Here is a 24,434-nt window from a genome sequence, read left to right as displayed (position 1 = left end):
GTTGTGCTACCGGCTGGCAATTACAATATGAACAGTCTTACCAAATACAGAGCAAAAGGAAGGTTTCCTGTGCTTAGTTGGGTCGGTCCAAAAAATCAGTGTTTAGTGCGTAGTTCACAGGCGTTACCTGGCACCTTTGGACAAGTAAAGTGTGAGGACGACATCTCAATATTAGAGTCTTTTATGAAAATGTCTGGGTATAATTATTTGTTTGTGTATGATGCACGCCCAAAGCTAAATACAAAGGCAACTCGAATTCAAGGAGGCGGGATGGAGAGTTCGTCTGCATATCCATTTTGCTCGTTTGTGAATTTGGCGATGGACAGTATTAAAGATGTTAAAAACAGTTTTATGAAACTCCTCAAAACAGTTGTTTTTGATACCAGAGAGAGTTATGAATTTAAATTGTCCATTGAAAACTCGAAATGGTTACAATCCATCGACGCATTAATTGGGTATGCTAAGGATATTGCAACTAAGTTGTATTCTGGGTGTTCCATTCTCATCCATTGCAGAAATGGGTGGGACACGACTTGTCAACTCGTTTCGTTGGTGTTGATAATGGTCGATCCATATTACAGAACTATTGAAGGGTTTTTGGTGTTAATACAACGCGAATGGGTAGCAATGGGTCATCGATTCACTTTAAGAACTGGTTGTGGCGTGAAGTGGGATATCGACATACTTCCACTTATATCGTCGTACTATCCAGCACCAATCAAAAAATACAACTCGTCTATCATTCGTGCAAATATCGACAATTCAAGCGACACAGCAACTTCACCAATATTTTTCCAATTCATTGAAGCGGTCCATCACATCAAAAAAGCACACCCAAACGAGTTTCAATTCAAAGACAATCTACTTGTCTTCATCGCTGACTCTCTTTACAGTGGAAGATTTTCTACATTCTATGAGGGGACAATCAAAGACTTCAATTACTCAAATACACCAAGTATGTTTGACTACATTATGGAAAACGTCCTCACGTTCAACAACCAGGAATTCATAGGAAACAGCGTGACGCTTTTCCCCGTCATCGACATGTCACAATCCACTCTTTGGGATGAATATTTTTTCAGAGAAGAGAAAAACGCCATAAGAATTCATCAAACTTCATAACTTGTATTTTAATGTTTATTTGTGTTAAATACAAGAACATGTTCAATAATTTATTGTTATTCTTATTAATAATACAATTGATGAATGTCGTCTTAATATATAAAAAATCAAGTTGAACAAGATAATCATATTGTGGAGAATTGCTCTGGTCATTTCATTGAAGTATAAATGTTTTTTGCAAAACATAATGATTCACTTCGAAAGTTCAATATAAAATCATTTTCAAAGGCAAATAATTTGTTTTTGTTAAAGATCAAAATGGCAAAATTAATTTAATGTTAAAAAAGCGAAAAGTAATATTTACAAAAACACGTCAAACCCTATTATTGGTTTTAATAAACAAAGAAATGCTTGTATACTTTCTAATTAAAACAACTGAAAAACACACAATTAATCGCATAATGGAAGCAACTTCTCTTGACAACTTCAAGAAACTTGTCTCTCAAGGGCGGTCTGTTGTTTTCATCTCCACTTCCTCATGTCCTTCATGTCGTTCAATTCGTCCATATTTTATTCAAAAGGCTACTGAAAATGAAAAGTCTTCTCTTCATTTTGTGTTGGTGAATATAACTGACATTCCCGAGTTTAAAGATATTTTACAAGTTCGCACTGTACCCACATTTGCTTCATTTCTCGATGGTAAACCAGTGAAGACATTTTCTGGAAATTATCGTGATGAGTTGGATAGATTTGTTGAGAAAAACTTGCGTATGACTCTTAGTACACCACCACAGTAAAATTATAATTCATTTCCGCAACACTTGGTTTTGTAAACAAACACACAGATAGTAAATAATTAATCAATTTTGTTGTGGGGTAGAAGCTGGACCGAATGTATCAGATTCATCACTGTTATTTTGATTGGCAACCTCTTCGACACTATTTTTCTCTATTGGACTTCCTGTAGTTTTTCTGTTCTGCAAGAACTTTTTATTTCCTTCTGTTGGCGACTTTGAGGCTTTTGGTTTGTGTTGAATAAATTGTTTACTAAGTGTTGGCGATGGAGTCCTCCTCACAATTTCATTGAAAATAGACCCGTCGTCAACCATAGTTTTTGTTTTTGATTTATTTAATCGCGTGGAATACCTCACTTGTGGTTTGAGTGACTTTGCACGAGGTTCGGGCTTATTCTCGCCTGCACATTTGAAATACTTTCCAGCATCTAAGAATACGTCGTCGAGTTTCATCTGCTTGTTTCTTCGTTTAACAACAACACCAATTTTCTCGCAGAATACATCGTCCGACAATTTCTCGTCGCCACTCACCGCACACAAACAACACATGAAGTCCGCATTTATTTCGTCTCCAATTTGCACTCTCAAACAATAATGACACCTGAAGCAATTGACATGATAAAACCTCCCTTCAAAGAACCCGACATTCTCATCTCGTTGTATCTCTTCATAACAAAACTTACATATAATTCTGCCAGTACCAGTGTCAATTCGACTCAAATCGGTAACGCTTTTGATTGTGTCTTTGGGGTAATCGAAAGTACTATAGTCTTGTAATAGAGGACAGTACTTTTCAAATGTTACTCCTTTATCCATTTGTTCCTCACGCTCCATCATAAACATAAACCGCATCTGACTCTCTTCAAATTTTTGTACCAAAAACATTTTTTCAGAATCTTTCCCAACTTCTTTCACAAATTCGTCGTTGTGGAAAATGTGCTTTTGTTTTGTTTGGTCGAACCAAATGTATTTTTTATAGCTTCCAAAGACCCACGCAAGGTACTTGTGAAAGCACCTGTATATGATTTCGTTGCCTTCTTTAATTTCATCATCGTCGACAGAATCGTTGTACTTCCTTAAAACATAAGCCAAAGCACTCTTTAATTTCGTGGCTTCATTTCCATTTAACACCAACTCAAAGTCTAATTTGTTTTTGTTCAACATCTTTCCTGAATCGACATTTAATATGATGGTGTCATCCATAGACCCACAATCACTAAACACTTTCTCTAAGAAATTGCTCTTCACTCCAACAACATAAGGCATTGGCGCAGAACAATATGTGACAAGCGACACTGGAAGGACTGGAATGAACACGTGTTGCCACTGGAACGGAGTAATGAGTGACATAAACGCCATAATCATTTCCGACACCGTCTGAATCGAGTTACTGACAAACAAAAACTTTCTTTCTACCAACAAGAACCCGACTAAATCAACTAAAAATGACGCTCCAAAGACTTTGAGTAGCGACAAAACGTCATGTGAAGTGTTTGTTGTCAAGTCGTCCGAGTTAATGAATTGGTATTGTAAATGATGGAAATAAATGTTAGATAACACTTCATTGGGTAATGGAATAGGTTGGAGGCAGATGTCATCTAAGAACTTATTTAATATGTTCACAGACTTCATTCGGAGCTTCTCTGCTATTCTCAAAATTTCTTCAAACAAGTGACTTAAAGGTCTTTTGCCGATGATGCAGATGCATTCCGGTTCCGAGAAATGTGGAAATCGAAGACAATAAGCGTATTTTCGCGTCCCATTCACATCAGTTAGTGTGAACGTGAAAAACTCCGAAGTTGTGGGTTCTTGAAATAAACTGCGTTGTTTAAGAAGCGCGTCGCCTTCAGAAAAGCAAAATGGGAAGACCGTTTTTTGTTGGTCTAAATCGTTTGACACGTGTTGATAGAGACACTTCATTGCCATCTTGTCTGAAACTAATGTGCACTGCAGATGTAACACGTCTTCGATGAGTAGGTTAGTCATGACTTTGTAGTTTGTCATGCTATTTTTCACCTTTTGAAAAGAGTGAAAATAGTTTGAACACTAAAGAAAGAAGAAACGGGGATATTAAAAGTTTTTAATTGATTCAACATAATATTCAAAAATGCATACTCCTTTGTATAACACTTAAAATGAAAGATCTATGGCTGAATAATTACATTTTCAGGATGGTATGAGGAAAATATTTGTGATCGAAAAACAACACCAAAAATTTTGTGTTTCATCACTTTTGGGAGCAAAAGAACTTACAAACAATAACATTAGTTATTTTCTTATAATAATTGTTTTCTATAAAGTTCTTTTTCTATTTTAAGTTTATTAAAGAATAAAAAAGTGTATTATTAAAATACTATTAACTGTTTTTATTTTTTCAAATAAAGATATTAACCAATTTCTCTTGTACTTCAATCATCTCTCATAATGTTATTTAAAAAGTCGTTGCTATAACATATTCCTCTTTAATAAATCAAATGGATCTTCATTGATAATTGTTGACTTTAAGAATATATTTTGTAATGCCATTTTTATATGAAAAGTAGAGTCACATGGTTTGGGAATTTTTTCTTTTTTGCTTAAAATTTTTTTTCGACAGTTTTTTCAAAAGTATTTTGAAACTCCCCTCATCCTCAGTTTATTAAAACCATTAAATTATAGTATAATAATTATTAATGTTATAAGTTATACAATAATTTAATTATTATTAATATATAGATTAACAATATAGTATAAAATAGTTTTAAATATAATTAAAATAATAATAAATAATAATGTTTGTTATAATTTATTAGTTATAAATTTAACTATATTTTTATTATTTTATGGTACATAAATGTATTTTTAATAATAAATATTATAATATCTTAATAGTATTTTAATAATTATTATTTCAAATTTAAAAACAAACTTATTAATTATTTAATTTAATTGATTATAGTTTTTTATTTTGTAACTTAACCGTATTTCGAATAGAATTGACAAAGTTAATTGTATTTTATATTATTAATTTATTTAATTTATTTAAAACACTATTTTTTTTATTTTTCAAACCACCTTAAGAATTAATCAATTAGCATTTGAATATAAACTCGTTTACACTTTTAATTGTATATCATTAAAATAACTTAAATTATGGGTATTTGCATCATTAGTTATAAACGTTATAATAATTGTAATAATCTAAGTTGAATTAATACTTATAATAAAAAAACACAAACAACAATTGTTTAATGTATCAAAAAGTCAAATAACAAACATCGTTATCCAAACAATAATACGGTCTTTCATACGCAGTTTTCAGTAACATGTTCTGTGCTTGCATTTGACGTAGTTTAGAAAAGAATCTTTCAATACCAACAGTTGTTGGATCGACACAGACTAAAATATGAACAACACTCATTAGATTGACCAAATTTAATGACTCCAAAATGTTATAAATATTTAAGAGAGATAAACGTAACGGATATCCAGTGGTTCTTCTCATCTTACGATGAAGTTCACACTTCGATTCTTTGACATTTTTATACATTTCATCAATCTCTTTCTGTGTTCTTTGCCACATATACTCTGCAAGCGTTGTTATTTCAATCTCAAAGGATTCATTTAATATTTTATTATCCTTTAGAATATAACTGGGAATATCAGATGTTTTTGCCATCTCGTCAGGACAATAAAACAAGTCAACTAACTCCATATAGAATATATGGTTGTCGTTTTCTCTGAAAGCCTGCTCATCCACAGTTCCTTCATCATAATTGATATACCTTCTGGCATGTAACATGTTTGCCGAGTGTGAAAGTTGATGGAATCTTAGATACACTTGAGCCTTCAATCTTTTGATTATTCTCGACATGAAAAGGTCTCCCGTTTCCAACATCTTTTTGATTTCTCTGAATTCACTCCAATTTCCAGTCTTTATCTCTTCGAGTAAAACGTCAACATACCGAGCAAATATTTCCATTCTCTCAATGTATTCAAAAATCAAGCAGTTGGCTTCTTGTAACGATGAGACTAGATTAAACAATATTTTGAAGATTTCCTTTGATTTATAAAAAATAGCTTTGATTTCTGGGTTGCTCAATTTGAAAGAAACTGATGTTATATCATCAGATTCGGCCTCTTCTGCATCATCACTTCTTTCATATTGAGTGTCAACATCATTGTTTACGATATCTGTTTCATACTTTTTCTTTGGTTTCAGCCTTATTGCTCCTTTTTGAAAAATCACGATTCCATTCTTTTCAAACTCCGTGGTGATTGATTCGAGCACTTAGGGTTTGTTAATATAATTGCTGACATCATCATAATTGTCTGTTATGTCCTTCAAATTTTTGTAAATGTAGCACCATCGTGTCGCAGAATAAGTTGTTCGGAACTCATGTCCAACACTGCAACCGTCACAATAATCAGCAAGTCTTTTTTTCCGACATAACCATTGAACGAAAACTTTCGCCATTTTGATGTCGATATCTTTTTCGAGTGATTCGCCCATCAAATTTACTCTATGAGCTGAACACCAGAAATTTTTCATTTCACAATCAATTAATGGAAGATTTGTTGGGTCTTCAACATTAATCAAAGCGTTCATTTCCACTGTTATTCCATTGTCAAGACCAGAACACGTTGCAGCCCCATCTGTGGTGCAATTGACTATTCGGTAAGTGTTCAATCCTAGTTTTTGTATTTTCTCCACAATCCACTTAGCAAGAGTTTTCGCGTCACTATTGCCTTTAAACTGTTTAAGTACTAAGGGCATTGAATAGCAACTTCTTCCCTTGACTATTCTGAGCATAACACATATTATTTCCTGATCCCCCTTTGTTGTTGAGTCCACTGAAATCGCGAGACATTTATGCCAACTTTTTTCATTTTTGATTTTTTCTTTTTTTTTGTTGCATTTAAAGTAAAAACTTGATCTTTTGTTGTTCTTGCATTTACTGCCAATTTTTTCGCGTCTTCAAGAGTGTCTCTGCTAAATGTTGCATGGCTAAGAAGTGTACAACGCTTTACAACTCTAACTTGTTCTTCACTCATTCTAGATTTAACAACTTCACCATTCATTACATAATCACACACTTTTCTTTGCATGACTTTTATTCTTTTTAACATTTTGTTATTAGTAACATTTTTTGCTTTCTAAAAAAAAATCAAATGCCACAATGTATTTCTCCAAAACAAATATGTTATCAGAATCATATGTAAATTTTCTTAATAACTCAGCAGCCGAGTCAATGTTTAGTTCGTCGAAATCAATTCTATTATATATTAGAAAATCTCCACCTTCAAATAATGTAATTTCTTTAAGTATTTTACTTTTTTGGTCTTCTGGTACACATTTAAATAATTCAACATTTCGAACAAGTACTTCTTCATCTATTTTTACATCGTTATCTAATGTATTAATAGCTTTTTCGTGTTCTTCAACGACTCTTTCAGCTTTTAACAATTCATCAACAAGTAAATAATCGATATCATCTTCAGAACTTTCAAATTCATCTTCTGTTGTGGTTTCAGGAGTCTGCACTGTCTGAAAAATATATTCTTTTTCTTCAATGGATATTTTTGTTTCTTGTTCACCCAGAAACTTATTGTCGAATTTGTTGAATCTTTTACTATATTTTTTCATCTTCGCAGGCCCATAAAAAAGCTTTTAAAAACATCTGATTTGGATATTTTTATTTGCGTGTTCACTTTTGAATAAATTTACACTTCCTGTGATGAATCACTCGCTTCTTTAAAAGCAGCGATTGCCACACGGTCTAAATCATTGATCAACAAATTACGATGGTGTATATTTTTGTTGTCTTTGTAAGATGAATGGTCTTTTTCGCTCTCTGTGAGCATCCATTTGTGATGATGAATACAAAAAGAAAAATTCACATCTTTAAATAACGCTCTGATATAACAATAACTGAAATCTCTCTCAGAAAGAAATAAAGTAAGTTGACTGTGATTAAACAAAATTTTTTATTATTTTGTTTCAATTTTATGTTTTTAACAATAACTATATATATTTATATTTTTTAAATAATCGATAATTAATTCGTTAATTGTTTTTTTATTGGTGTGTTAATATAACATATAAAAACGTTAATTACTATTTAAATGTTAATTACTAAAGAAAACATTTGCTAAATGTGGATTCATTTTAGGAATGATTATTCATTATCACCTAATGTCCCGATTATTTGAGTGTTTATAAAAATAATCTTTACCAAAATTTTTTTTTGCCGCAAAAAAACAGCTTTTCAGTCTTATTTTTTAAAAAAGAAAAATTTCCTGAACCATGTAAGTAGAGTTTAAATATTAATGTTAATAAAACAGTTTTTCATATTTTTTTAAACAAGTCTTGTTTGTTTTATCTTTGAAGACTTAGATCTTACAATATATAAACATAAAAAGTGCTCTAATAATGTAATGTCTAAAAGCAATTTGCAATAAAAGAAATACTTTACGAAAAAAATGATATGTTTTTTTTTATCAAAATACAAATTTATATGTGATACTTTTTTCAAATAATTTAAACCCAATTTTATAATTTAAAAATACAGGCTTGTTTGATTATTAAATGTCTATAATTCTTTATTCTTATTCATATATTTCATTAAATAAATATGTACAACCTATTAAATAAATAATATTTATTTTATTTTCACAAAATTAATCATAAACTAATATTTAAAAAGTATATTAAATTTTATTATTTATTACTAGTAAATAGTTCTTTTTTATAAAAATAGATTTATTATAATTATCATTATTATTGAATTTATAAATTCAATAGATATTACAATGTCTTTTAAATTTAAAGAAATAAAACGAGTGAATTTTTCTTCTACATAATAATCAGCTTTTCTAAGTGTAAATGCCATTTTTTCAAATCCAATAATAATAACAAAACAAACCCAATATTGCACGAAATCGTGGAATGAGTCTACAAACACGGGGAACAAAGCATTAACACTTGTTTCGATCAATCCTACCATGAATTTTGCAGCTCTTTCATCAGTTAAGTCCATCCTCAGTTTTTCCTTCAACTTATTGATGCACTTTTGCCCCATTTCCTGGAAGACAGCGATGTTTGAATTGGTCATGAGTTGGAACAAATTCATGATGAGTTTCGAGCTTTTTCGTATTGAGTTATAACACTCGCAACACAACTTAGTGAACTCTTGATATTGTGGACTTCCTTTCCCGCCCATTCCCTCGACTATTTCTTTGCACAACTTCATAGGTGGGGGGAATGGTTTGCACTCTTTCCCAAGAATGTATCCAAAGTCAATATGGAACATGATGCCATTTCCTCTCACCAACAAATTGTCCAAATGCCTATCACCAACACCAAGCAGATACGTAATTACAGAATTTCCAGAGACACTTCGAACAAAATTGTTCGTTACAGCTGTTGGTATACTTCCTCCATTCATTTTCATCAAATAGTCTCTTATAGTCCCATCCTTAATGATATCACCCATTCCATCCGATGGTATAAATTCAACCATTCCATCGACTGGAGACGTCGCCACAACATGATATGGTGTCAATTTAAGATCCATAAGATCCTTCTTTAAGAGTCTATCCATCAACGATATCATTTGTCCAATTAGTTGGTCTTGTCTCAAATCATCTCCATGTTTCACTATCACCAAAAACTCCTTTTGGTCATACTCAATACCTCCTCGGATCTTAGTCATCTCAGGATCTACTATAAAAGGAAGTTTTAAAGGCGCTTTGTTCGATTTGAATATGAACGCTCCTTTACTATTAATCCCCTTCACATAGATTCTCGGGTTCAAAGGAAGTGCAATTGCCCCATTCGAAAAGATCTCAGCAACTGTAGGCGACTCTATCCATTCTTTCAATTGTTCCAACTTCTCTGGACGACTCAATGGACTGTTAATAAACTGCAGTTGCAATTTGGTGATCTCTTCAATCAACTTGCGCTGCTTCTCCGTCTCCTTTTTGTGTTCAGCATTTCTGTTACAGTCGAACGTGTCTCTCACCCATTTGTAGAAGTCACACGAATCTCCATCTTTACACCCACACTCGACTGTTAAGTACCAATAGAACCAATTCCCCAACACAAAATTTTCTTTGCACCGATCGATCAAATAGTCTATTAAGAAGCGCATCCCCCTCTTCTCCTCCTTTTCTTGTCGAAGGGCCTGCACAAACGAAAACAAGTAATCGCCAAATTCCTCGTCGGTAGTACTTTTAAGTCTTTCTACGGCATACTCTCTCACGTACGAATCTTTGATGCTCAACAACCCAAGGGCATCCTCGACATCTACCTTCTGCCAGATCTTCACAAACTCTTTTGCTTCTTCAACTTCGTGCAAATCCTCCCAATCAATGGCTTGCGCCAAGAAGATGTTCAGTGCCTTTGGATTTGTCGCAGCAAGGTATCGGCCATATCTTCTCAGCAGTGCTTTTTGCTCTCCATTCAAAAGGGTGACTGATGCTGGCATTCTCGAGATCGCGTCTAACTCCTTATATTCATTGATCGAAACAGGTTTGTTATCTCCCATACCTTTCGCATCCAACGACGACGTCAACTTCATATACATCTTCTCTCCAGCGATCTCTAAATTCTCTCCGACAAATTTGATCTCTTGGACTGGCCCACACTCGACCATTCTCCCTTGTGAAGTCACTGTAGGAAAGTGCCCCGGGTCGTTCTCGTTTTTATACAATTTGACGGGATTGTCAAACTCTGGTATAGTGATAGAGATGTATATCAAACTCCCAGTACGTCGCTCTTCTTCTTGTCGAAAAGCAGGGACAATAGATGCGGTAAATTGATCTAAAAAATCCATCCGACCTTTTGTCGAGACCATCTTCGTTTGATACTTCTCGGCTCGCTCAAGAGCATTTTTCTTGGTGTTATATCGCGGTTCTTTTTCGTTCAGAACAACACGTTGAACTCGAAGACGCTCATATTCGTCTATATCTCTGTGTTGTTATTCACTAATTAAACTAAAAAATATATATCGGTGGAAATTAACACTATTAAATGCCAACATGTGCTGGTAAAAATGGTGATAAAAGTGTGATACTGTTTATTGGAGAAAACAGACGATTATCAATGAACAAAGTATCGATATAATTATACGTATTATAAACATAGAAATAGTTTATTTATAATATTTTAATGATACAAATATAATAAAAACAAACAAAGCTATTTCGTCAGACAACGTTTTACAATTTTCAACCTTCACTCTTTTGGTTCCCTTTCTAAGTACATTCCCCTTTTCGTATCCAAAAAGGGGTAAAACTGCATCTCCGACAGGGACATATCCATTTTCCGTGTGATAACAATACACTCGCAACACAATGATAGCATCTTCTGACAAATCTTTGTATTGAATTGGAAATAATATCCATTCATTCCATTCCGCTTTTGATACATAATCTCTCGTTGGTGTTCTCTCTTCTTTACGAGAAATAGGAACACCATCACTTATTAGGGTCGCACCTATGTAGACTTGGTTTGGCTTTGTCTTTGGAAACTCAGGCATCCCTATTTTGGCATAGTCTATGTCACCATCCATGGAGTTAACACAAACACGGACAAACCGGTCAATTTCCCCTGTTAAGTAAAACAATGACATCTGCTCGTTGTTCGACATCAAAAAAACTGATAAACTAATTTGACACCTTTTTAAGTTCTTATTAAATAATTTGTAAAACTATAATTCAACTATTGTTTAATACAATTTGTTTTGTATTTGAATAATTTCATTAATGGTTTTAATAGTTTTTTCAATAACTTTTTTAAACATTATTTCTTATAATAATGAAAATAAAATTAAAACAAAAAAAAAACAAAAACATTTATATTCTTTAAAATGTTATTCTTTAAGTATGAAATTAAAATGAAGTTTATAAAAATAGATGATTAACATTACAAATCCTTTATATCGTTTTATGTTTCTTGTTATATATTTTTTAGTTTATATAATTATATAATTATTTTAATTAATAATAATTAAATTATTAATATTTGTTAATTTATTAAACAAAAATTATGACGATAATATAATAAACTAATAAAATGTAATTATTACTTAAATAAATATTTTTTCATTTTTTTATTTTACTAACTTTTTTTTGTTCAAGAAATGCATTGTTATGCCATTGGGTCTTTCGATGTTATTATTTATTTATTGTTACAATATAGTTTCTCTTGTTAATCGGGAAAGATCCCTAAATAATAGTTTTTTCAGCCACTTTTTCTAAAAATATATTTTTATATCAAAATTGTAAATATATTATTCAATAAAGCAGATAACAATAACAAAATTATTAAGTGGTTAATTATTTTAAATAGTAAACGAAAATGAAAATATATATATTTAAAACAAATAGTATTTTATTGTAATATAATATAGTTTATTATTAACAAAAAATGATTCAACCAAAATATACAACTTGCTATCTTTAACGCATTTTTATATATTTGTCTTACCAATAATAAATCATATTAAATTATAGTAATTATTTTATTATTAAATATAATTACAATAGTTTAAAATGATAAAAAAGTGAACGATATCATAAATATTTGGCAAATAACAACATTAACACAGTTATAATCACCAAAAACTAAACTCCATAATCATATGTCGTTTCTCTTTTTCTCAACACACTCTGCCGCAGATGATCTTTTGCAGGACTTCAGCGACTCAATGGGAGTTTCGACGGATCAAGTGAAGTACTTAATGTACAGTATTTTGTGTGGTCCTCTATGTTATGCCCTCCGTTTCCTTCCAAACAACAAATTGTTGAAACAAATTGTTTACATGATCCTTGGTATAGTGCTTACATACGCTTTATTTGGTAATGAAATTATATCAGTCTTCTTCACTACCATTCCAGTCTATTTGGTAATGCTTTTCTTCCCAACTCAAACAGGGGCAAATGTTAGTTTCATTATTTGTTTCTGTTACTTACTCTTCAGACATATATTCTTGTACTTCAATATGTACCTTATTTGGACGGTCGACTTCACAACAACTCATATGATCCTCACACTCAAACTGACTTCATTCTGTTTCTCTGTTGCTAATGCCAAAAAGGAGAACTTGAACGACTTCCAGACCAAGCATAAGATAGAGAAGTACCCAAATATCTTGGACTTCTTCTCTTTTATATTCTTCTTCCCAGGCCTGTTCTCGGGGCCAGCGTTGGAGTACAACGATTTCATGGCTTTTATGGACATGTCTGTGTTCAATGTGACTGGTGGAAAGCTCCCAGAGGTTCCAATTGTTGAGTTCCTTCTCAATTACATTGGTGGAATTGCGGCATACTTTTTCTATGCGTTTGTTAACGCACACCCACCACCAAGCCCGGAGTATTATATTCTTGAACACCCAGAGACTTGTGGCTTGTTGTGGAAATTGATGACGGTGTGGGTCACTGTGTCTACACTGAGAATTAAGTACTACGCGACTTGGAAATTGACTGAAGGCTTTGGACAAATCAGTGCGTGTGGATTTAGTGGGTTGGACAAAGAAGGAAAACCGCAATTTTTGTTGTATCAGAACATCAGAATCATTGAGTTTGAGACAAGCCGATCTGCGAAGACAAACATCGACAACTGGAATATGTATGTCCAGAAATGGCTTAAGAACTACGTCTACGTTGCTTTAACCGGAACCTATTTTGACAACTTCAAAACATCGTTGACGATGGTGGTGAGTGCATTCTGGCACGGAGTGTATCCGGGATATTATCTCACGTTCTTGTTGGTTGGATTCCACAAGGATGTTTCTAATTTGATATACAAGAAGTTGGACCCATTCATTAACGAGAAATTTGGGAAGGACAGCACTGTTGCTAAAGTGTATGATATAGTGTTGCGAGTGTATACCCATTGGGTGTTGAACTACGCCGTATACCCATTCATGAGATTTGAGTTCATTCCATCAGTAACTATGATGTACAGAACATATTTCTTAGGAATTCTTGTTCCCGCCGCAATATACTGTTGGCTCAAATTCAGCCCACCAAAAATCGAAAAAACTGAAAAGAAAAATTGATTTTATTTTAGTAGTTTGCTTTCTTTGGTTTTGTAGAATACTTCTGATACTTAAATGTTTTCAATCGATCTCTTCTTGAGTACGAAACAGCAAGTTGGATGGCAATATTTGAATCACATCAAATGCAAATTTGCTTGTGATCCCATCAATAATTTCTAAACTTTCAATTTCAGAGACAGTCACAACTGCACCGTACGTTTTAAAGTCAATTGCACACCTTCCATAGATCTCGCCGTTCAAAGTGAAAAATAAAATGTTGTTTCTATGTTCATCTTTATATATCCCACACCCAATTGTGTTGGTCTTTCCTGACTCATTTTTAAACTTGTTGATTATGTCTGTGGAAGCTGGAAATTCTTGTTTGAGACACTTTGAATGCACTTTGCCATCCCACCTAAATCCAATTGAATACTCATCGTTCCCCAAACTTTCATTTGGAAAGTCCGTGTAGTTCAGTTGGTCTATGACACCTAGTGAGAAAAAGCCATACCCTACTTTTGCCTCGAAATATCTAACATCTTGTAATATGAAGAAGTGATTGCTGTGGAAATATAGAAAAGGAAGAACACACTTTTCATCACAAAAATTGGATGAAATTGCAGTGACCATAAAAGGGGAACTTTTATAAAATTTGTTGTTCTCAATATACAACATATAAGAGAGTGAGATAAATTTCCGGAGTCTAAATAGATATGGAGATTCAAAAGTAGAAGACAACACCGCAATACGTTTGTCATTTAAAAAGAAAATGTTATCACTCGAGTCGTCGATATTTATTTGCAACGTCTCACTTATTTTTTGAGTAAAAGTGATTTTATTACAATTAAAAATATTAAGCACCCCTTTCTCATAGATTTTATTGGTTATCCCAATATTCGAAGACTTTATTAAATTGAGTGCCTTTAACTTAGTGATATTAAAAGTACACATAATAGATATATTGAAAGAAAATTTAATATACATCAGTTCAAGGTTTTGAAATGAACACTCGTTATCAAACCAGATGTGTTTCACCTCATCCATTTCCAATGTTTTGAGTGCTAAAAATGTATTTGAAAATCTAATATTATTTGCTTGAATAAGTAACATATGTTGAACATTATTTGTGTCAACTTTGAACAAAAAATCTTCTATGTATTCGTTTGTGTTAGTTGCAAAAAGCCCATACGTTGAAACACAATCTGGGAATTTCCATGTATGTTCAGTCTCCATATATCCATATTGAACGACATTATCTGCAAATGCATTGTTGATCACTTCATTGACAAGTTTAGTTTCTTCTACTGGACCTGCAATCTGAAGCATACCATTCTCAACAATAACATGATTTCTACTGTCACGGAAAACACTGTTTAATTCGTCGGGTAGAGTTTTAGTATAAAAGCTTATCTTTTTGAAATAGAAATGATTAATTGAAATTTCAACATTTTCATATGGATCTACCATTGCATAAACAGTACAATCTTGTTTATTATAAACAATGTAATTTATTGCGCAAAAAATATCAAATGATTTTTTACCAAGTTGGATGACATTTTCACCATCAGATATTAACACAATTTTGTGTAATCTATCACACCCTTTTCCAACCAAATTTTGAAGAAATTGCCGAACAACTTCATATTCGCCTTCAAGTCTTTTGAGTTGACTAAAGTATATCGAGTTTTTGACAACAAATTTTTGAACGTTCAATTCGCTGTTATAAGAAATTACCTTAACTCCACTCAAATGGATGGAAGTCGTTTTTTGAAAAATATCACACACCACTTTATAGTTTTCTCTTTTGAGCAAATCTCCTTCATAAAAATCCAAGTTAAAATTTGGGAATCTAATAAAGGTAGGTATATTCATTGCTTTTTTATATATTTTAATGACAGAAATATTATTGTTGCCAAAGTTCAAAGTTTTTGGTTCAAATTTGCTTACAAACCACATGAAACTTGTTTCTTCATAAAACTCCGGATTTACCATCAACGTAGTCACTGCTTCTCGACATTTTTTGTTCATTATCATAAAATTCATGACATTCTCTTTTGTTTCCAGAAAGAGTGCCACATTCATCAAATACAGCTTATCGAGTTTAGCATTCAAATCGAGTTTTATTCAGTTCAATTTCGTTGAAAATGAAATACAAATGAGTTGGTACCTTTAAATGATTTTTAGTTTGGCCCATAGACTTCAACAGCATAAGACAAATTCTATATTTATAATATATAAAAACTAAAATATTAGGATTTGTTTAGTAGAGATCAACGTATTACATCAACTCGTCGATTTCCTTGATGAGAGACAAAGAGTCCGACACTGATTGGTACGCGTTCATATTCTCGCCTTTTTTCTTCTCCGCGGCTGAAGCCTCAAAGACGATTTTGTTACCTTCTATTCTCCAGTTGTGCTAATCGTCACAAAATGGTGTTCTGAAGTGATACAAATAACAAACTTCTTTGACAACAGCGTTGAGCTCATCGTCACTATTTGTCATCAAAAGCTTACGAGCGTAGTCGATAGGGAGATCATTGTAAGCCGTTTGAATCGTGTTAGCTGCTGCCTCGACAATAGTAAGTTTGAGTTGGTTAATTAACGCCGCGACATTGATAGAAAGTTTTCCGACACACTCGAAGACTCTGTTGTACCGGCCTTCGATGAAAAACTGTTCCATTGATATGATTTGTTGGATGTTCGCGTTTTTGAAAGCGTCTTGTTGAAGGGATTCAATTTGTGTGTGGAACTCTGCTAACATGTTTTGCGAGAGCAACGTCAAAAGCTTGAACGCTGCGTTGTCATAGTACGTTTGGTCGTGAACTATCTCCATTTGTTTTTAATAGTTTTATTCTCTTTTTCTTTCTTTGAGGTTTTTTAATAGTAAATTAAAAGTTACTTCACATTTCTTTCTCTTTTTTTGTTCTATTTACTTTATTATAATATACTATAATTTATTAATTCAAAATAAAATAATAATTTTGTTAATGATATTAATATTTAACGAATATAAAATATATTAACATAAAATATATATACAATTTAATTAACGAGTTGTTTTAAATAAAATAATCAAGTTAAATAGTTTTTATTATATAATTAATAAAATACATTAAACAAACGACTCTTTAAATAAAAAACATATGTTAAATAAATTAAGTCTAATTAATTGTAATATCTTGAAATGCATACAAATACAATGGAAGGTGAAGGTGTGTGGGCTGATAAAGATAACTTGGGAGGACAAGTTGAAGACGAACAACTTCCACCACTGAAATTACGACCTTCAGGAAATTCTGGAGTTAAAGGGGTTATCAACGACTACAAAGATGCTCGTGCACACGCCGAAGAACGTCTCAAAGAGCGAGTTGAAGAGACGAAAAGGCAGATGATGGGGACAACCAAAAAGGAAGAGAAAAAAGACGAAGAAGACTTGGACGAGTTAGAGAAAGAGCTTTTTGGAGAAGTTGTGTCTCAACAAGTGTTCAAAGAACGGAACAAACACACTGCGATACCAAAGTGTTTAACGAAACGGCGTTATGGTGATGTTCTTGAACTCGACGATGACGAGTATGTCAAAATGATAACAACACTTGAAGATGATGTCTTTGGTGTTGTTCATATCTACACTTCTTTTGTAAAAGATTGTATCGACATTAACCACATCTTAGAAACTTATGCCCAAAAATATCCAACAGTCTGTTTTGGTAAAATCACATGGGAAGACTCGAACAAACCATTCCCGGAAACAGCTTTACCTGCACTTCTTGTGTATAAAGGAGATGTAATGGTGAAATCGTTATTCGGGAAAGAAGCACTCCCTTTCTTGAATGACATCTTCCCTGGCTTGATCGACTGATTCTTTGTTCTATTGTTCTAGTAAATTGTTAATTTCAAAATAATTTCAAACATTTTTTTTTTTCAAATAATTTCATCATAGTTTCTTGTTTTCATTTTACTTGTCGAAAACAAACCCACTTTTTGTATTATTATTATAATTTATTTTACTATATTCTTCTAATTTAAATATCATAACGTATGTTTAATCTTAATTACAATTTAGTTAAATAATGGTAACTTTTTAATTTAAACTATATTACAAATATCGAATTATTAATGATGTTTTACATCAAATTCCAGACCGAAATCGTCATTATTATATCGGCTGCTAAAAGAAAAAAATTAAAAATATAAAGTAATTAACATGTAAATTAAAATGTTTTACACCATTCAATTACCTATATAATATTTCGATGAATATAATTGGAAAAATGAATTATAAAAAGTATAATGGATAGAGCAGAGCAAGCTGAGGTGATTGACTTGCTTATAACCGGATATGTCAATCGCTTTATAACAACTTCGGAAGCAATTTTCATGTTAAACGTTCTCTCTAAATACCCACTTACTTCATCACATTCATTCGTCTTAATTCCACACACTGCCGCCCGTTTGGGGTTAGACATGGTACTTGAGAGGTGTGTTGAGATATACCCAGACTCAATTGAAGTCGTGAACTCATTCAATGAAACTCCTTTATTCACTGCTATTAGAAATTGTCAATACAAAACAGCTGAACTTCTCTTGAGACTGAAAGCAAATGCGTCACATTTGAACAGAACTGGAGACTCAATACTTCATGTGGTTTCTTCAAATCCATGTTCTGAAGAAAAGATGGCAATTGTCAGGGCCCTCTGTGGTAGATGCAACTTGGAAAACACTAAAAACATATTTGGCGAGTACCCCCTTCACTTCGCTGCACGCTCTGGAGACTTTGAAACAACTCAATTTTTAATGAGTCTAATTGGTGAAAAAAATGCTATCCCAATGTCCTCAGTGTTTGATTATTCCTTAGAATCAGGTCAAACAACAGTCATTGAATTCATCAAATCGCACATTTCAAAATCACAGAGAACTGAATTAGTGATATCAAAGCCATTGTCACCAATTGAAGTCAAGTCTGACTTTAAAGACCAAGGGGAGAATACAGTCGAGAAGTTGTTGGACACTTACAAACAATTTCAGACAAAGAACACAACCGTCCTAACTAAATTGCTTCATATAGTGATTGGGACTGAAGAGGAGTTTGTGAATGACACAATGCGAATGCTTCAGTTATCATATTCAGACACAATGTTGAAAGCGCCAAATGTATTTGGCGGTCATAGGAAGTATAAAATACTTTCATTAGATGGTGGTGGACTTAAGGTGATGTTAGAAGTCATTATCTTACGACGAATCATCGAGCACAACCCTAAATTTATCGAAAACACAAACTTGTTTTGTGGATGTTCTGCGTCGTCTGCTGTCGCGTGTTGTCTTGCTTTGGGACATTCAGTGGACAAATTAATACCGTTGTTCACTAACATGATGAAATTCTCATTCAAATCAAATTCGTTTCAACCGGTGACCTCTGCACGTTACTCAACAACGTACTTGTCACACTTTTGTAGATGCGCATTTGCAGATATTCCAATCAAATATCTACCAAGACATGTGCTTATTCCAGCCTTTTTAATGGACTCTAATACACAAACAAATCGACACTCAGAGGCAGTCATCTTCTCTAATTTGAATGAAGACAATTCAAACGACTTAGTTAGAGACATCTGTTTGAGAAGTGCAGCAGCCCCAACTTATTATAAACCCTACCAAAATTATATTGATGGCGGACTTATTGAGAACAATCCAGTGGCTTGCGCGTGGCCATATCTCTTTGGGGAAAATGGCATAGGCATCGACCAAAAGGATATCGTGTGTCTCTCCATCTCTGCTGGATTACCATCACCCGCCTTTATCGATTCACGCAAAATCGGAGATGGTGGAATAGCAAATTGGGCAACACAAATTTCTGAAGCGTTTTTGTTAGCCAAACGGAGTGAGAGTGTGAATGCGTCGAGGAGGTTACTTGGGGAAAGGTACTTTAGAGTTGATCCTCAATATTCGAAGTACATTGAATTAGATGATGTGAATGGAATAGATGAAGTAATTAAGACTGCTGAAGAGTGTGATTTAGATGACCTCTACAAGTGGATAGATACCCATTGGATCTAAGTGTTATGAAATTGATTGCTTTAGTTCTTCAAATCGTTAAATCTTTGAATACAAGAGTATAGAATATAAAACAGAAATAAGTATAAATTACTCAAACACAAAAGGTTGACGTACGTTGAGCTTCTTGTAACAGTTGAAACAAAACCCCCTTCCTTCATACTCAACAAAATTGGTAAAGAGTTTCGCTTGACACAAAAAGCACTTCGAACTTTTGTCGACAAGAAAACACTTTTTGGACTCTTTGGATGAGTCCGCCAGTAACAAATTGAATTGGAAATTTAGAGCCATATATGTGTTTGCAACACTTCTTATCCGCTTTAATAAAACTGTGATGTACTCTTCTTTCTCTATGTTGTGTTCAATGCATTTCTCAAGTACCTTCTCGTCATTTTTTAAATAAATCAATTGATAAACAAACATGAAATATGTCCAAATTGTCGATGAGTGACATTATCACCACTTTCAGTATTTCTCTCTTTTCGGACACTGCATAATCAAATAACACAGTCGAGTGTTTGGGGTGGCTTTTACAGTATTGTAGCACTGCGTCCACACCACCCATTATCATCAATTCACATATCAATTCCTTAATTTGATTCAGTTTTTCATAGACAACAATCAGTTCCTTTTGCATTTGATACTTCTGGAGGGAGGGAACTATACTCTTCAAGTTAATTGATACGGAATTGGACAAGACGTCTTGAAGCACGTGACTCAGTTCTTCTTTATATTCCTTTCTGTACTTGTTCTCATTAATAACTTCAATGCATCCATTGATTAACTCACTAGTACACTCCACACACTCTTCCTTGTTCTTTCTTGTATTAATTAACACGGACAATTTTGCATGTAACATATTGATGCAATGTAATATATCATGGTGCTTCTTCTCCTTCATTTTTCGTGTTAAAATGTCAATGAGTTGTTCTTTGATTGCTCGTTCCTCAAGCATTTTATTCCTCTTCTCTCGTATGGGGGGCACCTCAACGTCAAGATATCCACTCTCATCAAATACATCGGGAACTACCCACCCAAGAGCTATCTTCATCAGTCGCATCTCGACATTACTATTACAGTCCAATACTTGGATGATTAACAAAACATCATCGATACCATATTCATACACCCTTTCATCATCTACCATTGCAAGTTCGTTCCATATCGAAAGTGCCTTGATGTAATTCTTCTTCATCACATACAATTTGGACTTCACACGGAGTTCGTTTCTCTCCTCTTCGAAGAATAACACCTCGTCGACATCGATGTACCACCCCCGTCTCTCATCTAATTCAATTTCTTCAACAACATCATCGCGTTCGGAAAGAATCAACGCTTTAATACGTTGTGTTTCAATGTCCTTTTCATATTTTTCAAGTTTTTGATAGTTCTGGAGAAACTCAGAAAGTTTCCCAAACACCTCTTTTCGTCGTGTCTTCACTTCGCTCGGTACCATCTTTTGCTCCACCACGTTCCAATCAACAGGGGGTTTAAGTTCCTTATTTCCACTTTTAAAGTTGAGTTCGCCAAATATGAGTAAGACACTTCTTACGTCCCAATTGAGTTTCGCCTCCTTTGTTATTTGGACACATCTTAGAAATTGTTGGAAGGCTTCTCCATAGACTCCTTTCTCAATAAGTAACCCACCATATACTATTCTCACGAGTAATAATTCCTGATCACTTATCACTTGCAATGTTGTTTGCATTTCATTGGTGTAGAACTCCAAAAGTTGACTGATGACAATGTACTCCCCACTCTCTATATACACTTTGATGTATTGGATTAAGTCGCATGGTGTTAATAGAACTATCGGCCCAGTACTCTGCTTTTTACTCACAAAAATTTTACTATTCTTTTCATCTTGGCACATCGCGTCACTCTTCACCCGGAAAGTGTTTTCGAGTTTCCCATTGATGAAGTTATAGACTCTAATACAATCGGTGTATACACAAACAACAAAAGGGAAATGTATCACAATATTTGCTAACGTGTTTAATACTGCGGGAAACACTTCTTTCACATTTTCAACAGGAATTCCCTTCTTGTTGACAACTTGTAATGACTCGGAATTGCCAATAACCAAAAACTCGCCAATCGCGCGAACAAATGGACGCATTTTACCTTGGCCTCGCCTCTCACGTAGTACTCCGACTTTTCTATCAGAGAGTCGCACAAACTTTATTAAATCGCCTTGGATGTAATAGATTCTGTTTCCAGTCCACTCGATCGTCTGTGGAATCGTCTCAAACAAGATCCCACGAACCCTAATTTGGAATCCTTCATCCTTCGTGTATTCCATGAACGTCAAAAGTCGTTGTGTAGAATATATCCCAAAGTGCTCGACGTGACTCTTGATCACATCTTTATCTCTTAAAATAACAGCACAGTCCTCGCCAATGACTTCTTCCCCCTTTGGTGTTATTCGTTCTAACTCACTAGTTAGTACTCCCAACTTCAGGCATGTCACAAATAACAGAATTTCGCTCTTTGGAAAAACTTGGATCATCGTGATCGGCTGCTTCGATACTCTAACTCCTCGCATTATCATATACTTGTTGTCAACATACTCCGCTTTATAGATCGACCCATCTTCCCCACCAATGTACATTTTATTCGACCCAAACGCTAAGCTTCGGATTGGTGAGGGGGAGGTTTCTAATAATATTTTAGTGGTGAACACGGGCTTGTTCATGTCAATATTTAGTTCAGTTCTTTAGTCACTTTTTATAGATAAGACGCAACAAAGTACATCAAAAAACAGTAAAAGAACGTACTAATTTAGTCATAGAGTTCTGGATGGAACGACAAGATGTGCGTGTCTAAGTCAACTTGATTATTGAATTTGTTCTCGCACATGGGACATTCAAAATTGCCGGTCCCAACACTACTCGTTGGCAATTTGATGTCATTGAAGTTGAGTCCCTTTGGAAGTTGGTAATTGACATTCTTTGTTGCAAACGCACAGTCATAGTCTTTGTGATGTTGCATCATATTTAAAGGAACTTTTGCACCACATTTATCACACTCGTCCATGGTGTTCCCACAGAACTCCACGTGCCTCGACAACTCTTTCATTGGGAACATCAAGGAACAGAACTGGCACTTCGCCAATCTGCACGTACACTCTTCCTCTAAGTGCTTTTTCATATATTGTTTCTCTATTTCCTGACCACATTGAACGCACTTTTGTAACATGTGGAGTTCCATATGTTGCGTCTCTTCCTCTGAATTGATCAAAAGCTTTTTACCACAGATCCCACATAACTTATACATCTTAGAACATCGCAACGTGTGCATTCTAAAGTTCGCAGCAGACACTTGACTATTGCAGTGTGGGCATACCTTCGTGTTTGGACTTGACTCCGTCTCCATCTTCTTTCCCATATCCTTCGACATTCCAAGTCGTTTCCCGTCACATTCAAACGGTTTAAATTCTGTAGACTCTGTTAGTTTAACCTTCGGATCGACTTTTTGGGGGTTCTCAAATACCATTTTGCTATTTCCTGTCTCATCATCGTCATCCTCGTCTTCACTATCGTCGTCTTCCATTTTGGTTGGTGGTTTTGGCTTGTCATACTTCGGAGCGATTTCGGGGTTTTCTTCGAATTCGACGTTGAGGTCTGTGTCTCTGATTAGTACCGTTGTTAGTGGTTGTAAATCTGTTATAAGTACCGAAACGTCAGTTGCGAGTGTTAATCCATCGACCTTTGTATTCATCTGGAATGTGATGGTTGTGTTTGCAGTTAGTGTCACATAATTTCGTAATAACGCTTCGAGTGTTTGTTTTGGGTTTTCGATTGTGTAAAATGTTGCTTGGAGTGGTTTGAACGTGACCGACTTTCCCAAAGGGACCCATGTCTTAATGGCAATTGCTCTATCGCCCGGATTAAATTTCAGGTAGTCCATCATCCACTGTGGCATATATGTGAAATCGGGAGAGTCGAAGTTATCGACACCACACACTAATCTCCGCTTTGTTTTTGTGTTCTGAATCTCAAACATAATCGGGGACTTAAATTCCGGGTTTTGGTTAAAGACTTTGTCCATCACATAAGGGGGGAATACGACACGGTCTGTGGGTTGTGGGGGGATTTTTCCTGCCAAAAATGCAAATGAATAACATGTTATTTCAATTGGTCTGTATGCCGAGAGATTCTCTCTTATCATCTATGTATTTATAAGTTTGATTTTTGAAGTTGAGATTTGATAATGAGGTTTTTCTTTGTAATAGTTTTGAATTATATCTCCACTTTTTTTTATGGCTTTTTTTATATGTGTATACAAAAGTATTATAAAATCTATTATATAGTTGTTTTTAGTTATTTTTAATTAATATTGTTATTATTATAATAAAATCTTCAATTTGTGAAAAAATAAATTGAAGTGTAATTGTTAATATGTATTGTTTTAATATTATATTTTTATTGTTAATATATTTAAATGACATAATTAATTATTAATTATTATATTAAAGAGAAAGGATGGACATGGGGACGAAGAC

The 24,434-nt window shown here is 33.8% G+C and overlaps 13 protein-coding genes across 13 annotated transcripts; 5 read left to right on the top strand and 8 right to left on the bottom strand.

Annotated features, from left to right (window-relative positions):
• EIN_065260 (myotubularin, putative) lies at nucleotides 1-1,122 on the top strand (the record flags this gene model as incomplete). Its single annotated transcript, XM_004183569.1, has 1 exon — nucleotides 1-1,122. A coding segment is annotated over one exon (1,122 nt), but the record flags the coding sequence as incomplete, so codon positions are not given.
• A 275-nt stretch (nucleotides 1,123-1,397) lies between these two features.
• EIN_065250 (hypothetical protein) lies at nucleotides 1,398-1,859 on the top strand (the record flags this gene model as incomplete). The annotated part of the gene is made up of 1 exon (XM_004183568.1): nucleotides 1,398-1,859. The coding sequence occupies one exon, from the start codon at nucleotides 1,398-1,400 to the stop codon at nucleotides 1,857-1,859; it is 462 nt and encodes a 153-aa protein (XP_004183616.1).
• A 63-nt stretch (nucleotides 1,860-1,922) lies between these two features.
• On the bottom strand, nucleotides 1,923-3,860 carry EIN_065240 (DENN domain containing protein 2D, putative; the record flags this gene model as incomplete). The annotated part of the gene is made up of 1 exon (XM_004183567.1): nucleotides 1,923-3,860. The coding sequence occupies one exon, from the start codon at nucleotides 3,858-3,860 to the stop codon at nucleotides 1,923-1,925; it is 1,938 nt and encodes a 645-aa protein (XP_004183615.1).
• A 1,231-nt stretch (nucleotides 3,861-5,091) lies between these two features.
• EIN_065230 (hypothetical protein) lies at nucleotides 5,092-5,817 on the bottom strand (the record flags this gene model as incomplete). Its single annotated transcript, XM_004183566.1, has 1 exon — nucleotides 5,092-5,817. One exon carries the CDS (start codon nucleotides 5,815-5,817, stop codon nucleotides 5,092-5,094), a length of 726 nt encoding a protein of 241 aa, XP_004183614.1.
• A 309-nt stretch (nucleotides 5,818-6,126) lies between these two features.
• EIN_065220 (hypothetical protein) lies at nucleotides 6,127-6,648 on the bottom strand (the record flags this gene model as incomplete). Its single annotated transcript, XM_004183565.1, has 1 exon — nucleotides 6,127-6,648. The coding sequence occupies one exon, from the start codon at nucleotides 6,646-6,648 to the stop codon at nucleotides 6,127-6,129; it is 522 nt and encodes a 173-aa protein (XP_004183613.1).
• Nucleotides 6,649-8,702: 2,054 nt separating this feature from the next.
• Nucleotides 8,703-11,488, bottom strand: EIN_065210 (phosphatidylinositol 3-kinase class, putative; the record flags this gene model as incomplete). The annotated part of the gene is made up of 3 exons (XM_004183564.1): nucleotides 8,703-8,711; nucleotides 8,762-10,808; nucleotides 11,034-11,488. 3 exons carry the CDS (start codon nucleotides 11,486-11,488, stop codon nucleotides 8,703-8,705), a joined length of 2,511 nt encoding a protein of 836 aa, XP_004183612.1.
• A 993-nt stretch (nucleotides 11,489-12,481) lies between these two features.
• Nucleotides 12,482-13,900, top strand: EIN_065200 (membrane-bound O-acyltransferase domain containing protein, putative; the record flags this gene model as incomplete). Its single annotated transcript, XM_004183563.1, has 1 exon — nucleotides 12,482-13,900. The coding sequence occupies one exon, from the start codon at nucleotides 12,482-12,484 to the stop codon at nucleotides 13,898-13,900; it is 1,419 nt and encodes a 472-aa protein (XP_004183611.1).
• A 60-nt stretch (nucleotides 13,901-13,960) lies between these two features.
• Nucleotides 13,961-15,922, bottom strand: EIN_065190 (hypothetical protein; the record flags this gene model as incomplete). The annotated part of the gene is made up of 1 exon (XM_004183562.1): nucleotides 13,961-15,922. The coding sequence occupies one exon, from the start codon at nucleotides 15,920-15,922 to the stop codon at nucleotides 13,961-13,963; it is 1,962 nt and encodes a 653-aa protein (XP_004183610.1).
• Nucleotides 15,923-16,157: 235 nt separating this feature from the next.
• Nucleotides 16,158-16,712, bottom strand: EIN_065180 (26S proteasome non-ATPase regulatory subunit, putative; the record flags this gene model as incomplete). The annotated part of the gene is made up of 2 exons (XM_004183561.1): nucleotides 16,158-16,295; nucleotides 16,341-16,712. 2 exons carry the CDS (start codon nucleotides 16,710-16,712, stop codon nucleotides 16,158-16,160), a joined length of 510 nt encoding a protein of 169 aa, XP_004183609.1.
• A 351-nt stretch (nucleotides 16,713-17,063) lies between these two features.
• Nucleotides 17,064-17,738, top strand: EIN_065170 (hypothetical protein; the record flags this gene model as incomplete). Its single annotated transcript, XM_004183560.1, has 1 exon — nucleotides 17,064-17,738. One exon carries the CDS (start codon nucleotides 17,064-17,066, stop codon nucleotides 17,736-17,738), a length of 675 nt encoding a protein of 224 aa, XP_004183608.1.
• A 431-nt stretch (nucleotides 17,739-18,169) lies between these two features.
• Nucleotides 18,170-19,933, top strand: EIN_065160 (hypothetical protein; the record flags this gene model as incomplete). The annotated part of the gene is made up of 1 exon (XM_004183559.1): nucleotides 18,170-19,933. The coding sequence occupies one exon, from the start codon at nucleotides 18,170-18,172 to the stop codon at nucleotides 19,931-19,933; it is 1,764 nt and encodes a 587-aa protein (XP_004183607.1).
• An 87-nt stretch (nucleotides 19,934-20,020) lies between these two features.
• On the bottom strand, nucleotides 20,021-22,625 carry EIN_065150 (hypothetical protein; the record flags this gene model as incomplete). The annotated part of the gene is made up of 2 exons (XM_004183558.1): nucleotides 20,021-20,311; nucleotides 20,352-22,625. The coding sequence occupies 2 exons, from the start codon at nucleotides 22,623-22,625 to the stop codon at nucleotides 20,021-20,023; spliced, it is 2,565 nt and encodes an 854-aa protein (XP_004183606.1).
• Nucleotides 22,626-22,711: 86 nt separating this feature from the next.
• EIN_065140 (ubiquitin fusion degradation protein, putative) lies at nucleotides 22,712-24,100 on the bottom strand (the record flags this gene model as incomplete). Its single annotated transcript, XM_004183557.1, has 1 exon — nucleotides 22,712-24,100. One exon carries the CDS (start codon nucleotides 24,098-24,100, stop codon nucleotides 22,712-22,714), a length of 1,389 nt encoding a protein of 462 aa, XP_004183605.1.
• Between the last annotated feature and the right edge of the window lie 334 nt (nucleotides 24,101-24,434).

This window comes from Entamoeba invadens, assembly GCF_000330505.1.
Source record: "Entamoeba invadens IP1 unplaced genomic scaffold scaff_1105074725293, whole genome shotgun sequence".
Taxonomy (NCBI): Eukaryota; Evosea; order Mastigamoebida; family Endamoebidae; genus Entamoeba; species Entamoeba invadens.
Note: the sequence above shows the minus strand (reverse complement) of the source record. Positions and strands in the feature narration are given on the sequence as shown.